Source organism: Lampetra planeri, chromosome 36, assembly GCF_965212315.1.
Source record: "Lampetra planeri chromosome 36, kcLamPlan1.2.h2, whole genome shotgun sequence".
Taxonomy (NCBI): domain Eukaryota; kingdom Metazoa; phylum Chordata; class Hyperoartia; order Petromyzontiformes; family Petromyzontidae; genus Lampetra; species Lampetra planeri.
The window spans coordinates 2,454,578-2,473,471 of record NC_136142.1 but is presented as its reverse complement, the minus strand read 5'-3'; the positions used below and the strand labels follow the sequence as shown (position 1 = coordinate 2,473,471).

The following is an 18,894-nucleotide window of genomic DNA, read 5'->3' as shown; positions in this document are numbered from 1 at the left end:
GACTTGACTTCATGGTTCAATATTCATTCCCCGTCTCATTTAACTTTCTATCTCTCCTCTACTTGCGTTTCCTGCCTTTGATCACGACCACAACTTCTTTAGACCCGTAAATCTGTATTGGACATGACAATTCCTCGGTTGCCAGTAATTTTTAGTTTTCTATATTCGCTTTTGTGAGATATAAAAAAAACTAAATCATTATACGTGTATTCGGCACGTTTAAAGAAAGTACCCGATATCAAAGTTCACCAGAAATATGTGTGTCATGTGATATAGATGTTATCACATCAAGACGTGTTTTTTTAAAGCAACAGTAAAGTCATGTTTTTGTTTTTCTAATAGTGCACATGATGATCACGAGAGGGTTATTTTTTAGGTTATGAAGCACAACATTTTCAATGCGTCGCAAATAACACGCGTCTAATGCGTTGATACGATGATACGTTTATTTATTTTATTAAGAATCGGGTTTTGAATTATGCAAGGGGGATTGTTCTTGGTCAAAGTCTTCCATGGTAATCACCGTGCATCATTGGGGTCAGCCCTGACAAAAACATCAGAAGCGACACAAAAGGGATGGTTCAGTATCCATGGAGACAGCATGGCTCACAGAGTAATGTTTACAAAATAATTGGATTGAACAAATGTATTAATTGCGGTGGGAGAAAAAGTTAATGTGACCATAATGGGCATTCTCGCTTAGCATAATTCATAATTAAAAGACGCAATCTCACCAATACTGCCAATGACACTCAGGACCAAGTTTCAGGTGTTGAAATCTGATGCTCATGAAGCTAATATGTCAGTGTTATACGTATTATTTGGTTCTTTCGGTTAAGTCACGTCTAAAGATAAAATAATAAATTAAATTAAATAATAGAATACGACGTTTCGATTGCAACACAAGCAATCATCATCAGGTATAATGAAATAGCGACATAAAATCTAACCAGAAAACTATAGACAGACATATTAGCAGACAGATATCACCAAGATACATAGCGAGAGCAACACAGGTAACAGAGAGGGGTGATCGTCTCTGTGGGGTGGCCTTAAATAGACAGAGGGGGGGGGCGGAGGCAGAGAGAAGGAAGGGGGGTTAGAGAAAAAATTAGCATATCAATGAGTGGTCAACAGACGTGGTGCTGCACGGCAAGTAAGCCTGAAAATCAGGAGGACACACTAAAATTAAATAACCTAGTAAAATATCGAAATGTAATGTAATACAACATAATTCCTGCAGTCACGAAAGATCTAAAATTAAGAGTGTTGTACGTTTTCCAGGCTTGTGCAGGCCCACCCACCTCCTTCATAGGTGCTTCTCGCTAACAGCACCTTGCCCCAACAGTCTCGTGAAAGCTACACGGGGGATCTTTGTCTATGCTGTGTACAGCTCTCTGATGTGTCGTGGGGTCGTACCGCGTGTTGTTTGGCGCAATATGCCCGACGTTTCCGCACCGCATTCTGGGAGCTCCTTCAGTTCGGTTTCTGGACGCAGTCGTCCAATTTCACGCCGAACAATCCAAAGACGCGTGATGCCACCGACAAACACATCGGGGAGCTAAATACGGTGGTGCCTTTAAGACAGACACTTGATGGTTGCTGCAATGCGCCGATTTAACAAGTCGCTTATTTTTCATATCTAATATTTTTTTTTCAGCCACTGGGCCTCAGTAGAGGAGGAGGAGCTCTTAATGGAATGATGTGTTTCCCGGCCGTGTGGCTTAGCCGAATCTCGCCAGGGGTAACAGACTTGTGCATTTCCTGCGGTGCCAGGGAGGATCTGTCCCACCGGTACTTACACTGCCAGCGGCTCAAACCAATGTTCCACCTTTTGGGGGACATCCTCAGGAAACTGGCGGTGCCCTTCTACAGCAGCAGCTTCGTATATGGGGTGCCTTACCTGGCTAACAAGCGCCATGACCTCGCCAACTTCGCCTGTGCTCAGACGAAGATGGCGGTGTACAGAACGAAGAAAAAGATGCTGGAAGGTGACACTGACGGCTGCTCTGTGCTGCTTCCAGTGTTCAGGGGCCTGCTTAAGGCGCGGCTCCGGCTGGAGCACGCGTACCACACACATGCCGGTGATGTGCACGTCTTCTTCGAACGCTGGGGAGCCGGACAAGCCCCTCTCTGTACCAGCGTGAACGGCACCCTCGTGTTCACCTTCTGAGGCACTCGCTCGTCACCGTGGCGTGCGCGATGACCACCACCACCACGTGACTTTTCTTTCGTGTTGTTCGCGCTGCATTTAGCGCCACAGCGCGTAGATTTATAGCGTTTATTTGTGTTGCTGGTGACTTTGTGTATTTCATATCGGAATCGCCTCCAGTGCTGTTGCTGCTGGCGGCAATAAAAGTTGTTAAAAAGTCAAAGTCTTGTCATGATGGGATGTTTCCTCTGGCAGTATATTCTTCCCAAAAAGGAAAAGCGTGAGTATACATAACCTCTAAAGCATGTTTTTTCCCCCCATGCTATACATATATCAGAATTATTCACTGTCTCGATGATTGTATTCATAAGGCACACGGTGTATGTTCCGAACGCAACCTCGTGAGAGGTCTTTGTAAAAATGTGCCCCTAATTCATATTATTTTTAAAGGCTATATTTTGCGGACGGTTGCACTTTAATCACTTAAAAAACACAATAATACGAAAAATAGATTGTGCTGTATTATAAATTATATGCGTACATTACAGAGCTAGTGAAACGTGGGTTAACTACAAATGTTGAATGCTTGGCTACCTTTGATGGTGAACCAGCATCAAAATGATTGAATCAGTAGGCGAGTGATAGCAGGTGGTAGTACTTTTGGAAAAATGAGTTTAATAATGAAAAGCAATGTGCCTGAAGTAGTAGGTTTAACATCGTAGCATATTGCCTGCTATGACATTGTTCGTACAGCATGAACACTGATGGAGAAAACGGATCAAAATCTGAAAAGTGTTCATAGAAACATGAAGAGGAGCATTCCATACATATGAGCAGGCTTTCATCATCAATAGGATTCATAATTGGTTTATTTTGGGTTGAATCATGTTGGTATAGTGTACATTTTGGTTTACTACAACCCTCCTGCACCGCCTGAATAAGCCAATCAAATCAAATCGTAACGTGGGAAACATCAATTTAACACCTAGGCTTTTGCGACCAATATTGCCCAAAATAAAGTTTTTGTTTTGGTGAAAATCACGTAAATATGGGAAAACATGCTAACCGATTTGGTTCGTCACGTAGAAGGGAAGTAATAAAATAATAAAAATAAAACATAATAAAATAATTCTCACGACGTTTCGGCCACAACGCAAGCAGCCGTCCTCGGGTGAAGAAACGTCGTGAGAATTATTTTATTATGTTTTATTTTTATTATTTTGTTACTTCCCTTCTACGTGACTTTACCGAAAGAACCAAGAAGATGAATCCCTGCAGTCACGAAAGCTTTAAATCGAAAAGAAATTTGTTTGACAACATTGTCCACCGTAACGCCGGAGATCCCGTGCAGCAGCATCAGGCGTGAACATGAAGTCCCCGTTACCTCGTGGAGTGGTGAGCGCTCCTCCTACACTCAGACGGGGAGAGAGGCACGTGGATCGGAGAAAGAACGCCAAAGTTACAGACGCCATGTTTGCAATCCATCTCTCTTGCCCCCGTAATATTAAACTCGATCTGTTTTTTTTCACGCCTTGAAAAACAAACGAATGTATCGTATACGTTGTTATTTTGTGTGTGTCTGTGTGTACAGAGCAACAACAGAACCTTGAAGACGAAATAAAAATGTGCCCTCTCCCACCCAAACTTGTACCACTGGAAGAGCCCGGAACAGTTCTACACAATTTAAAAGTTATTTTTAAAGTGTGTTTGCATCATTCAATAGTTTTACTCTCGCGTGTTTGCTTGCATGTGGCTACATTTTAGGTAAAAAAACACACTCCACTTGTCTAATGTTGTCCATACAATGATAATGCATTGTATATTAATGGTTCTTTTGGTAAAGTCACGTAAAAGGGAAAACATTTTCTTGCTGTGGTTTCACACCTGATGATGATTGCTTGTGCTGCAATCGAAACGTCGTGATGAAGTACTCCACCACTAGGGACTTGGCCAAGCTTGCCATGCTTCTCCACCACGGCTTGTACAGCGGTGGCGGCAAAGTCAAAGGCAACCGCGGCGGTGCGCTTCTTCAACAAGACACCGTTCGGACCTCGCTGGCTCCTCTGCACGAGTGCCAGGAGGGATATTTCGCCCGCAAGATCGGCACGCCGTGGGAGACGGACGAGCGGCTGGGGTACGACGTGGTGAGGAAGGACGGCGACATCGACTGCAGCTTGGCCCACATATGGACGAAATCCCTGAAGGTTACAGAACGATGTGGCTCGGTTTCTTAATGGATAGAATCTTTGAAGTCACTTTCGAGGGAGAGTATCCCTGCGTCTTTCGTACGCCCAATGTTACGCTGTCCGTACAGTCTCAAGACGGGCAATTGTTTCACTGTTACGCCTTCGACATGTATGGTGTCTCTCCAGGTTTTGATATTCCAGGACTGAATATATTTATATTACCAGGTTTTCAAAATTGAAAAAGAAGGCTCCTTCCTAATTGGTGTTAATATTACAAAATTGAACACGAAGCCGCTGTGGCTTAATAGGTTGGTTAATGTCCAGGTGAGGTGTAATAGCAGAATTTCTAATACGTTAAATACGTATTATGTGATCGTGCAGTGACATATAATTACGTGAAAATTTCAGAACAAAAATTAAAGCTCGCTGTTGAGATCAATTAGAATCCTATAGAAGAGGTAATGTATTTGTAAAAAAAAAATGTGCTTTGTAAAAATGCACATAATTCATATTCCTTGATTAATTCAATAATATAGTGCAGGTTTTCTGGGGATACCCGCCGAATTATCAGCATGTTTCTTATTGTTATTACATGCAAATCAAGGCATCCAAACAAGAAAGCTTACATGAAAGAAAGACATCTCTTGAAGTAGTGTCGTGCAGTGGATAATTCGAGCAATTTATTTAGAGCCTAAAACATGCAGTTGTCCGTGATATTTAAAATAATGTGCCAATTTGGATCAATAACACACGAAGAAAGAATGGGCCCTCTGATGCTATTATTTGGTTGTACCTCGCGTGTCTCTCAGCACGATGTCCAAAGTTTTTCTCCGCGTGCTGGAAGCTTCCTCCTCCTCCAGCACGTGGAGTGAGCACGTGGAGGAGTGAGGACTTAAGTTAATATTCAGTATTTCTCAGCAGTTGTCCTTCATCAACACGTTGTACAAACATGACCAAACATTTAGACGACACAATAATATACACATTTGTATAGCGTCTGTTGATGCTACCGGCTGAGGAGTGACCTCCCATGGAATGAAGATTGACTATGGGGTTTGCAAGAAGGGAGAGAGATGAGAGAGACATGGGTCAGACCATGAGGACTCTTACAATCATTGCAATCTTGAAATGAATCCAAGACATGACTTTGCAAGCAGGTGAAAATCCTAACAGGAGCTTATTACATTAAGGATTGAAAACATATTATATTAATAACACATATTAAGCAAAGGCGATTTTGTTTTCTGCAATGTCGTTGCCAACAGCAGTGTGTTAATTTATTTCTGCATTTATCATCGGTTGCGACATTGGGGAAACAAAGTCGCACGCATTGTTGGTCTAAAACTTCTTTACAGAATCGTCTGGAATGCACCTGAGATCACGTGACTTTGTTCAAGATCATGTTTTCTCGTTACAGCTGCAACATCACTCTCGGTGTTGGATGCCTCGGCACGGATCACCTGGCAACACAGCAAAACATTTATCCTCATGGTGATTGATATTTTCCTTCCCCGATGTGTGTAGGTTTTCACCACGGTGTTGTTCGAAATTGATGTCTGACGTTTCGCACCACATACAACCCAAAAACACGTCGTAGTGCTGTAGAGCACAACCGCAGATACCTACGCAGTAGTGATGTGTTATGAAATATGTACACGTTGGCATATTCGTTACGAGAACCAAATTAATTTGTCTATATGGAGACAAATTACATTCTGGTGTCAGTTATTTTATTTATTTTACGTGGTTTTTTACCTTTATTTCGTTTATTTTCTCCTTAATTCAAAGGATCAGCATGGATTTCCCATTGCTCAGATGACCTGCCTGGTTCATGAAAACTTATTGGGCTTAGGCCATCCAGGCAAGACAGGAGGGGTTGGGGTGGTTGGGCCTCCTCGGATGTGCTGCGTTGATGATTCAAGATATGTACTTTGACCCAAAAATGTGCAGCTGTGTTGCAAAACTACTGCTGGGATTCCACGCTTGTACTGTGTTGCTTCTCCGATGTGTGTGTGTGTGTGCGTCGGGTTGTACCATGCGTTGATCGGCTCCTGAAATAGCTCCCAGCATGTGGAGCAAAACGTCTGACAACGATGCCAAACAACACGCGGTACAACCCAAATACACGGGAGACCTGTGATTTGCAAAACAGATGGTATGGTGATGCCACATTTAGCATGAGACATTGCACACCATTTGAATAGAGAACCACGTTGTTCTTGTCACTGATATTGCATAATGCGACTTTAGTGTATTAAAACACACATACACAAACAAACACTACATATATTTAACTTTTTTTAAGTGTTTGCAACTCTTACTTTTTTCATAAGGATTACTAACGTATATTCACGTGAACGCTGGCTGTTTATGACCAATTGCATATGAGTTAGACAGGACGATTCTATAGTGGCGTGTGTGTTCTAATTGCAACGTGCAGGTATTTGCACATATGCCGTGATACATGATTATCACTGATGATCGCTGTGCTGCCTGCTATTGTGGGCAAATGTTTGCGTGCATATACACGCACACACACCGTCCATGCTGTACATTACATATACAGGCCACCTGCCTGCATTGGCGTGAACAATATATGTACAGCACAGAAACACCTTTACATGGTATACGTTTTTTTGTATTCATATGGTGCGCAATGGCATTTCTGATTTATTTAGCTCACTCATTACTGAAGTAGTTTTAAATTTATTGAAACTCCTCCTAACCATGTATAAATTGGGGTCCACTATGGATGGATCTTAATGCGTGTGCATATTGAAAGCAATCAACTATTGAGATATGTGTGGGTGACCTCGGATAAATGCAGACAAGATACATTTGTTGAGATATTTCTTGGTCTCTACTCTTATCTGAAAAATCCCAGATAATGGGAATAATGTAGCACTTACATGAGACCACTTCTATACAGGGTTCCCACCTCCTGAGGGACAAAAGGCCATTACACACTCATTGAAAGAATACGAATATCGCACAACACCAGGAGAGGGGAGGGCGACATCTCAATGCATTGTCTTTGGCCGAGAATTATTAACACAATTGCGCAACTGATGAAACCCGTTTAATTAATGCCGTTGTATATGAAAACACAGAATAGTTGGAGGGGAATTGTTTATTTTAAATATTACGTTTTCAACAAGATCTCGAGACATTATTCTGTTTCTTAAATCGTGTTTGGGATTTACTGTAAAGACGGTGTTGTCTTGTGCGGGAGAGGGTGATGAAAATACAATGTCATAGTAACGAAAGGGACACTTTCTAACCATATCTCTCATTCTCTAGTGAACTCTCAAGCGTGCCCAAGGCATTTGCATTTCCAAAGATCCCAAATGGTGCTTGAATAGTAGTGCAACGCCTATGGAGTAATGGATGGCTGTAACACAATGAGGTCGAATTGATGTTCTTGTATATTTTGTTAATTTCACAAACATATTTATGTACTTGATATTCTATTGTGCCATGTATGCGTAGTACAATGTACCGTTGTTTATGATATTCAGACCCGCTGTCTGATATGCATTTTGCAATAAGGCATATTTTTTATCCATGGATGAAATTGTGTTCTTGGTGTGGGGAGTGTTTATTAGCTTTGATATTTCGACTTTTTTTTCAAAGAAACTAATTAAAATACAAATAGGAAAACTAAGCATTTCTTCTATTGTATACCTGAATAGTTATGGTTCTGTGCACGATGGGACACTATAGTTTGTATAGCTTGTTTATGTACTTCATTGGGAATGCTTCACTGTAAAGATTGGGACTTTAGCTTCATTCACCAACAACTGCACACAAAAACCACCCTTCCTCATCACGTTTATGTCTTATCTTTCAAAATATACTTTAGCATAATCGCTGCTGTGCCTTGCAATGTACATTGCTACAGCATGGCCATGTGGTGGGATAGTTCAGCACACGTGATGTGCATAAGAGGTCATTTGAAGTAAACTCAGATGTAGTTTTGTGGTATCACCTTTAACAGACTGCAATATAATACGTAAAATGTTATACTGCCTTTCAAGATTTCAAAGGAAAGTAACTTCGACTTTTTAATTCATGTCAACCTAAATATAATAATACATCTGTAATACAAGGGAAAATGCTAATTATTCGTATGTTTCAAGTGCTGACATGTATTACCGTATGTTTCATGAACATCACGTGCCGTTTATTTTAGTGCACACCATAGTATTGCAAATCTAATGATTGCGAGTGGAAGGCAGTGTTTTTATTTTTTGTTAAGCAGCTTTTGTTGAGTGGCGTATTCCATCTATAATCTAACATCCGTCACATCAGCGTTGATGTTTTACTGCAATGCATATTTGAATCGCTCATTTGGATTTATATAGGTTTTCTAATGGCAAATTTCACACGTGTACCAAATTAGGTTGCAAGGTGGTATCTGATGGCCTTCATATAATTATTGCTCTCCGTGATTTATATGTATAACAACACATATTTGCTTCGTCGCATATGTAAACAATTCCTGACTGTGTGTAACTATGTAGGTGACAGGAATGGTTTATTTTATACCTACGTGACTCTACCGAAAGAACAAAAGAGTATGGATTCCTGCAGTCACGAAAACTTCAAATCTAGATTGATTTCTAATCTGTTTTGTTGGATATTCGGGCTAAACCAAGAGAGGGCTAAGCCGCCACCGCAAAATATACGATGGTCAAATCCTTGCCCGTCATCTTTTAGTAAGCTGGATTCTAACATGACATTAGAGTTTGATCTTGGCGGTGACTGCACAACCAACAGACCAACACGTCATATTGCTTGTGATTTGTCACTCACCTTAGGGGCCGTCCATAAATGACGTCACGCACCTAGGGCGGGGGGGTGGGGGTCAGACATTTGTGTGTGACGAGGAGGGGGGGGTTGAGAAATGTGACGTCACATCAAAATGCGCAACTTTAAATAAATATATACAACACGTTATACTTAATTAAATATACTTTTTAATAAAGGTTTTCTCCTACAACATCAGAGTGCAGCGCCACATTAAAAACGCACTACAATGACAAGAGTTTAAAGCGATTTGAAGCATGTTTTATTTTTTTTTGGGGGGGTGGGGGCAGAGCTTTGTGGCGTCGTGTTTGAGGTGGTCTGAATTTTTGTGACGCCGTGTAACGAGGGGGGTCAAAAATCGTCCCAAATCGCGTGACGTCATTTATGGACGGCCCCTTAGCCTGCTTCAGCTCTGAGGTTGAAGCATTTTCGATTGGCATTTGACGAGTGCTGTTTGAGCGGTGTTGCTGGTGTGAATCGAGGCGTGGAGAATGGAGCTCAGAAGTAGTTCTACGATGCAATGTACGGGGTACCGTTTTCTAACGCCAGGAGGTGCAGCAATCTCGTCATATGCTGCTGATATCGCGATGGAAATTGGAAGGACAGAAAAAAAAGATGCACACAATTAATTACACACGGTATGTATACAACTGTGAAGATACATATTTTTTAATACCATTGTGAAATGCATATACTGTGCAGTGGTTACAAAATACATAGAAAATACCCATTAAACACTAAATTATCTCGTGAAGGACACAGTCAAGAAATCTGACGTTGATAACATTTCTGCATGAAATGAAAAGTAGATTGTAAAAAACTAGCTCTCATGATTGCATATAAAACTACTATTTGTCCTCTTGATGTGGGCACAAATATGCTCAAAATTTGCACTGATGAAGGGTTTGGCTGAAATTATCCGTATTTAGATGTAATTTGTCTTGAATGCACAATCATTCGTGCATTTTTTTGGTATTTCTACGGAAAAAAAACGGAAATGTGCATGACATGCATGCAGCATTGTATTTTACAATAAATGAGATGCATATTCTTACCGAACAACTACTACGCTTCCCTTCCAATGCCCATTTTTTATATTTTTCCCATAATGCCTCATATATTGTTTTGTTCTCATATCTATCTTGAGGTGTACTTTCCAGCCTTCTTCATTGAATTATAGTATTATTTATCGTCACCCATTTCCATTTGTTGTTAAATGACTATATCAATCATTGAATTTTAGATGCTTAATATTTTCTCCATTTATTTTCAGGGCAATGTTTCTCCAATCCAATTTTCTTGAGAAAATGTTTTTAGGCTGCTGTGAATAGCGCTAACCACAATCATAATCAATATTCATCAGTCTAATCCGACATATGATTGATAGCATGAATATAGTTGTATCTATGGCACCATCTGTGCCAGTGTCAAGATGATGAATAAGTATAACCCGTAAAAACAAAGTTTTTCACTATAAATCCTTTATATGCGTTGCAGCGAACTTAATATAAAGGATTTAAAAATATATTCGCCTGTGGAGGACGCGGGGATCGATCCCGCGACCTTTGGCATGGGAAGCGAGGGCGCTACCAACTGCGCTACTCCGCCACGGCCTGTGGAGGGGTTACGCTCTGGGCTCTTACACTGTGACGTTCAGCCAAAGCCATGAATGAGTTCTATTTGAATATATGTAAAATAATTTTTTTTACCTAAAAAGTGTAAAATTTTGGGAATTTTTTTTCACGAACATTAATTGTCTCGCACAACGAGTCTGTGTGGAAAATGTCAGCTCGATTGGATCACGGGAAGTGGGTTAAAAAACGACCGAAAGATTTGCACGGTCGTAAGCAAGCAAGCAAGCACGCAAGCAAGCAAGCAAGCGAACTTAATATAAAGGATTTAAAAAAGAATAGGCTTTACCCTTTTCGACAGTAACACAGGAGGTGATAAGATGTTCAAATACCAAAAAGACACATCTATTGCAAGGCATCAGGTCTGCATTAACCACACATTAACCACACATGCTTGTGGTAGAACATCAAAATAATAATATTTTTTGATGAGACAAGGCCATAAATGAAGCTGTGTCTGGCCGTCATGAATGGAGTTACATGCCGAGAAATCTTACGCAAGCAAATGGTGATTCTAGATTTGAAGCTTTCATGACTGCAAAACCCTGGAGTCTATAAACTGAGTTGCAGCTGTGGTGATTGTTACATTAGGGAAACGAAACGTCATGTCTCTGATCGTGTCCGCGAGCACAAGTAAGATCTGAAACACGGCAAAATTGAGTCTTCGGCCATTGCCGGTCATTGCTACAACGCTGTGGGCTCTCATGATATTGTTTTTTTCCGAGACCAAGGTGCTCTGCAAACCCTCTGGCTACCATCAAAGGTTTGTACACGAAGCCATCCAGATATACAAACACAGACATAATATCAACCGTGATGATGGGTACAAACTGAGTAATCATTGGAAAGATGTTATTAACCATGCAAAAAAATTTTAACTATGCATTTTTGGACCATCATATTTGACAGGTACTATTCTACTTCACCGAGTGTTAACATCCCCAGCGTTTAACAGTACTCTCCTTTTTTGTATTTGGGTTGTCACCAACACTGGGTTAAACAACATGCGCAGTGTCGTTCTCTTCTAGCATGTGTCATTTAGCATGTGCACCTATTGTTCTCTTTTAGCCCCGCCCCCCCCAATACGTTCCATTCATTGGCTACCACACTCAGATAAGCTCCTCCCCCCCTCCTCCCCTACTTAACTTGTATTTAAGAACTTGTATCTTGGAATTTTTTGCCTCACTTGATACAGTAAATCTAGCTGTGACGGTCCCACCTGATGACGGAGACTTGTGTTGCCTCCGAAACGTCGTGATTTATTATTTTATTTTATTTCTATTATTACTTTAATTAATTTTAATTTAATGTTTTACCTACATGACTTTACCGAAAGAAAAAAACCTAAGAGTAAGCAAATATTGCTCATGTGGTTTCGTCGCAAAACTGTGTGTGCTAAGAGCAGGGAACTGCTGGCACGGGAATGATGCCACGTCCTCTGACGTCACATTTTTTGAACAATCCGAAGCGGGAACTAATTTCCGATTATCCGAAATGTAATATCTAGGCTCGATTGATAGATTTTGTTGGATTAATCTGGAACTAAAAAACATCCCTAATACATAGTTTTATATATATATATGTGTCCTTCGCATGCTCGGTGACATTACCGAAAGAAGCAAAGAATATTAAGTAAAAATGTATGGTCCATCAATCAGTAAGTATACAATGTGATCCAGACAATGGTATCTAAACAAAAAAGGCCTCTGAGGTGTAAAAACGTAGGCCGAGTTTGTGTTTTCAAACAGAGCCACCAATGCGAGGCTGCAGAGCATCAAATCCTAGCATCTTTATTTTGACCAAGAAAGGCAATAGATTTGTTACATGCTAAATAATTACCTGCACTCCTACAACTATGATTGTATAAAATGTAAAAATTTAAATGTGTAGATATACTATACCATATTAAATGTTCCTATCTAAAAGGTCCAGGTGACATGAACAACAGATCCATCACACTCTGAAATTATTTCTCCACACAGACATGTGGCACAATGCTAATTTAAGTGTGCTGATTGTAATTATCTGAGGAATAATTACTTAATTAATACACTCACGTATACACAACATCTAGCCACGTTAATTACACAAAGCTGTTTGGCAGTTCAACAGTGACATGTTTTAACGTAAGTGGTAATATAATTGGGTTGGCTGAGACTGTATGGATGAATGCATACGTAGACATAGTATTATATACATTATTTTATACAGGTAGGAACAACAGTTCCACACTGCCCACGAGAGATTATTTGTAAGTCCTGCATAGCCCCTTCAAAACATATACGCTCCCGGATTGGTTGAAGTGCGTCACGTGACCGCGGCATTTCTGTCGTGCACGAATGCGCTGTCCAACCAAGTTCCTACCTGCCCACTCCGAAGGAACGTGTTTTACATTCGGGCAGCGACGACACGTGTCTGTAATTTGCCCCTGTGGAGGCAAGGGTTGGCGGATCACAAAAATGTTGGGGAACTCGCTTCTCATTGGGCGTCAAGATGCCATACCATGGCTCACCAGCAAAAGGCGGTTGCACGAAGTGTGGACGAACATCATCTGTCCCATCTGTATGGGATATAGTGCTGCCCCCTCAGCTGTGGGTTTTCTCCACGTGCTCCAAGTTTCTATCCACATATATATTCACATTGACTAATTGGCTGAAAACATCTTTATATAATGTATGCAATCAGTGCCGGCCCGAGCCTCTTGGGGGCCCTAAGCAGAATTTGATTTGGGGGCCCCCCTCCCACCACGCAGACTCATCTGTGCTAGAAGATTATTGACACAAATGTCACACTATAATGTTATAGCGAATATTATAAACGAATACAGTGAGGTTATGTATTAATAAAAAATGGCTTATAAAAATATCATGAGTCATGACTAGCTAGCTGCTTCCTCAAGTGACGTGAGCACAATTTGTGCTGCTGCTGCACAAAACATACTGTAAATAATAATGCAAACATACCTTTATCTCGCTCTTTTTTCTCCTCCTCGGTCCTTTTCTTTTTTCTTTTTTCGGCACCAGAGGGATACGTCCTTTTTTGTGACATGGCTTAGGCGTATTTATTATCGTGACGTACAATTGCGCGCACCTGCCCGCGCCCGCGCCCGCGCCCACGCGAATTGTCAATGAGCCGTGACATCCGTGAGCCGTGACAAAGCAGCAGTTGTCGACAGAATTTTCTTGTCTTGAATCATTTATTCATTCATTCATTAATTCATTTATATCACTTGTTTAAGTTATTTAATTGTAAAAAAAAACGATTCGGGGGCCCCCTGGTGGCCAGGGGGCCCCAAGCAGCCGCTTAGTTCGCTTATGCCTCGGGCCGGCCCTGTATGCAATGCTGGACCCTCCTAAAAATACTGCTTGGACTAAGTGTGACTGCCTGGGTAATTAAGGAATTCTTATCATTCTTTGATCAGTGATTACTACAAAGGCTCGTACGTCGTTGCTAATAAAACACCGTTACATATAGTGTAAGGCTTCTGAGATGCTTGGGCTTTTTTTAAGTCACAAGGTGTCTCCTTTTGAAAGCAGATTATTGTAATGAGATATTCACCGTATGTTGGTTGCATGACCCTTGCCTGAATAGATTTTGAGGCAACAACAGCCACTCAACCACAGTAGCGGAGGAAGCAAACTCGCTGCTAAACCTGCCTGCCTGATTTTTTTTTGTGAAATGCAGTAAACGAATTGGCGTGATCACGTGACGCTTCACCGCTATATATCACGGAGAGCAAGTGGGGTGTCTTGTCTTTGCAAGGCTCGCGCAATTGATGGGAGCTTAAGAAATTCGATAGCTCTTGTTGTTGTTGACGCTCGGACAAGATTTGGGGAGACGGTCGTAAGCTCTCCCCCCGTGGATATTTAAAATCTTAGTATCGTGACGTGCTGCTTATTCTTGACGTCAGGTACACGGTGAATTGTTACTTTTAATACATAATATATATTACGTGGTTTGAATGCTTTGGCAATATTTTTTGTTAAAATATTTTTTTCATGAAACTGCACTGTGGGTCTATAAAAATACGGTTTGTTGAGTGAAGGTTTAGCTTTTTGAGTAGTTGCTAGAGCGCACCATGTTTGCATTTATGCATATAGTTACGTTGTAAACAGTTTCACATGTCTACAGTATTTAAATGTATATATATATACAAGAACCGTCTGCTTTACTTAAATGTAAACTAATATTGATTTTATTTCCCCTGATATTGTATTGATCAAATTCGATTCATAAACTGTGATGTCATGTAGAATACACATGCTAGACAAGAAGGAATAATTTGCCTGTTTATGTAAATCATTTGCTCAACCAGTAATGACACGAATCTTATTTACAGCATGGAGCTGTCAGTGTTTCTCTGAATCAAAAGGTATATTACCATATTTATAAGTTAAACTTGGTTCATCCTCAGATTCAAATTGGGGGATTTTACAAGCATAATTTAGTCAAATGGGACACTGGTTATATGTATCCAAATGAGGACACATGCTGTGTTTTGTTTCATGTCAGATCTTCCATCCAACGAATGAACATTATATATTAAATGATGCTAATAAATGTATTACAGTAATCAATATTTAGCTATCATGAAATAGTAGCAGAAATTTTTTAAAATTTATAATCATCGAGGGCATGCTGGCTGTAAAGTGTTCTCTTCATTCCATGAAATTTGCACCATTTTATCGACACCGAAGATATCAATACTCTATATCTAGGTTCGACAAATATTAGTTGTAGACTGTAATTGCATGCTATATATGTACGCAATGTACAAACCAGACATGGAAAGGACGATCTTTGAAGAAATGTTAAACCGAAATTGTTCAGAGCTTCAAATATTGACTCTCAGCTCTGACCCAAGTTACCACATGCTCTATAAGGACCTCTGCAACTCATCGGACGACAACCAAACGTCCAACTACAGTCTGCCAGTTGAGTTCTACATGACCAGGAGTCAAGTTATCACCGAGCTGCTGGGACCACGGATGTCGCCATTCTTTCTTCCCGTCCTAGCCATCTACCTGCCCATCTTCGTGACGGGAGTCGTGGGAAACTTCTTGACGTGCATCGTCATCTCGCGTCACAGACTCATGCGCACACCCACAAACTTCTACCTCTTCAGCTTGGCCGTGTCGGACCTGCTCGTGCTCGTGCTGGGCATGCCCCTGGAGTTGTACGAAATGTGGGAGAACTACCCATCACTGTTCGGCGAGGGCGGCTGCTACTTCAAGACGATGCTCTTCGAGACCGTCTGCTTCGCCTCCGTCCTCAACGTGACGGCGCTGAGCGTCGAGCGCTACATCGCCGTGGTCCACCCGCTCAAGGCCAGGTGGCTGGTCACCAGAACGCATGCCAGGCGAGTGATCGCGTGCCTCTGGGTGGCCTCCGTCTGCTGCTCCGTGCCCAACACGAGCCTGCACGGTATCCACTACCTGCGGTCTCCCCTGGGCGAGCCCTACGAGGAGTCCACCATCTGCATCGTCACGCAGCCGCGCTGGATCTACAACGTCGTGGTGCAGATCACCGCGCTGCTCTTCTTCCTCGTGCCCATGGCCACAATCAGCGTGCTTTACCTGCTCATCGGCAGGCAGCTGCGCCGAGAGAAGAGCATGGCTGTGCCCGACGAGTGCGAGGGACGCGGCGCGTTCGGAAACCAGAGGATTCGGACGAACAGGTCCAAGTGCCGGCAAGTCACGAAGATGCTGTGTGAGTAACTGCACGCACGATTGTACTTCGTGTGTATGGCGCGTGAGATGCATGCGGACCATTTCGTGGTTAGCATCCGTTAATTGATACGCACAAACTGCTTTGATTGAATAGACACAGATTACACTATTAATTGGAAACTGTAATCGAATAATCTGGACATGTGGCTCTGTGACCCATGGAAAGTGTTGCGATTTCAAATCCTCATTTTGGGCTTTGATCAGTCCATCATCTCTCTGGAGTAGATACATTTGGAGTATCACTTTGTGGGGAAGCTGAACTTCTTTCGCACCGTACATAGCCAAGCGTGCTAATCGGAAGTCAACAGCGGATAAACTTGCCTCGCCATGGGAATGTGGAATATGCACGACTGGCTCAGGGTCACAAAGAGGAAATGAGCATCATCGCTGCAGCTCCTTTGACTCATTATATACCTAAGTATGTTTCCATAAATCAATAACTAGAAGTGTTGAGTACGATCGTACTCTGTATATATATAATTTTGTATTGGCCATTCTATGTGTGTGCAGACTGTCCATCAAGAAGACATTCACAGCGTTTGTAAAAGCTGCCTCTAATTGAACCCTGGCAGTTTATGATGAAGAAAGAGTTGCCTGCCAAGCACTGTACAATGGAATATCCTCGGCTGTGCATTTCCTTTTGCTTTAACCCAGGGTTTCCCAAACACTCGTGCTCGTGTCCCAACATACTACTGCGTCCTTCGGCTTTCACCAATTTACTCCGAATTCAAATATAAATAAACTCACACACCCCGCACGTGTCCGATGGTTGTTAAACATGCCTTTAGAGTTCAGGGTGCTTCAAAAAAACGGTAACACTTATGATAATTTGCAATAATACCACAAGAAATGTGACTCCTGGCTCTGGAGACCACCTGGAGAAGATTCAAGGCAATGTGTTGACAATGATGGCCAACTAGCGGAGACTGACTTTTTGAAGCTATTAACATCAATTTGTTATATCATGTTACAGTGTATTATCCGTTCTTTTTCCATTAAAAACGATAGTCCCATTTAAGTGTTAACATTTGTTCTAAGCACTTTGTATTTGGCTGCATTAAAAGCCACTTCATTGGACGATACTTTTTGATAGCCAGGTCGCTTCTCTGAAAAAGAGCCACGTGACTCAGTGGGCCTTACCTGGTAAAATAAAAGTAGCATAGTAACATCCCACGTGGGATTCACAAGCAGCAGCAGCAGCACCGCCCCCAACGTCTTCCAAATCTTGGCAGGAACCCTCCTGACAGAGGGCTTTGAGAATCGACAATCTGGTGTATCGATAGTTATGATAATCATCATTTTAACACACCACACGTTTAAACTACAACATTCCTATGTGGCACCGATGTTCATCCCCACCCCCCCCCCCCCCCCCCAGACGTCTTGGTGATCGTGTTCGGCATCTGCTGGGCGCCTTTCCACACCGACCGTCTAGTGTGGAGCTTCGTCCACCGGTGGACGGAGGACAGCCACGGCATGTTCCAGTGCGTCCACCTCGTCTCAGGCGTCTTCTTCTACCTCAGCTCGGTGGTGAATCCCGTCATCTACAACCTGCTGTCCACACGCTTCCGCGACATGTTCAGGGAGGTGATGTGTCGCCGGCGAGCCCCGCGCGACCCGCGGCGCTTCGCTGCGCGAGACGTGCCCTGGGCCACGGGGGAGGCCGCACGGGGCCGCTCCGCCACCACCGCCACCACCACCGCCACCACCACCGCCGTTGCCGCCGCCGCCTGCGTGGAGGTCGCGGGCAAGATTGACGCGAAGGGCTTCAGCTGCAGCAGCGGCGGCGGCGGCACGCGGGATGAAGCGGAGACGAGCTTTAATTGATTTTGTTCGCGCCCCACCCCACCCCACCCATCTCCCACCCCACCCCACCCATCTCCCACCGAAACCCATTACCCCCAGCCACCTCCTCCTACCCAACACAATTAAACAGGTGGATTACACATTCTGGTCTTTGATCACGAAAAGGATGCTATGGGCCGTTGTGTGCAAAGAGAATTACGTGCCTATGTTTCGTATCGAGCAATGCACGTTGCACGCGCGTGTGTGTGTAGCGGTTAGTGCGCTGCGCTACGAACCTCATGAACCGGGTTCGATTCACCCTCACGACCAACACCGGTGACGATTATCTTAACCGGTCCTGGGCCTCCCCTATGTCGACTCAGCCTCAAATGAGTAGCCGGTACGATGTGTAACATCGCCACTGGGAAGACAAAGGCGGTCGGGCGTGGTGTTGGCCACCCACCCCCTCGTGTGCCGTGCCTGCCTTCATAGGTGCTCGCCAACAGAACTTGCCCCAACAGACTGTTACAGGCTATACGGGGGATCTTTGTTTCGTGTGTGGTTATCCCATCGCTGAGCTCCTCCAGCAGGGGACGATGTGT

General features: G+C 42.7%; 1 protein-coding gene and 1 long non-coding RNA gene across 2 annotated transcripts in view; both read left to right on the top strand.

The window, feature by feature from the left end:
• Window positions 1-4,717, top strand: part of LOC144730632 (uncharacterized) — a 168,351-nt gene extending 163,634 nt beyond the window's left edge. Inside the window, exon 3 of the long non-coding RNA XR_013587823.1 lies at window positions 3,744-4,717. This is a non-coding gene — a long non-coding RNA (uncharacterized LOC144730632). The remainder of the gene's footprint in view (window positions 1-3,743) is intronic.
• Window positions 4,718-15,547: 10,830 nt separating this feature from the next.
• On the top strand, window positions 15,548-18,334 carry LOC144730631 (neuromedin-U receptor 1-like). Its single transcript, XM_078611277.1, has 2 exons — window positions 15,548-16,487; window positions 17,886-18,334. Exons 1-2 carry the CDS (start codon window positions 15,548-15,550, stop codon window positions 18,332-18,334), a joined length of 1,389 nt encoding a protein of 462 aa, XP_078467403.1.
• The last annotated feature ends 560 nt before the right edge of the window (window positions 18,335-18,894 follow it).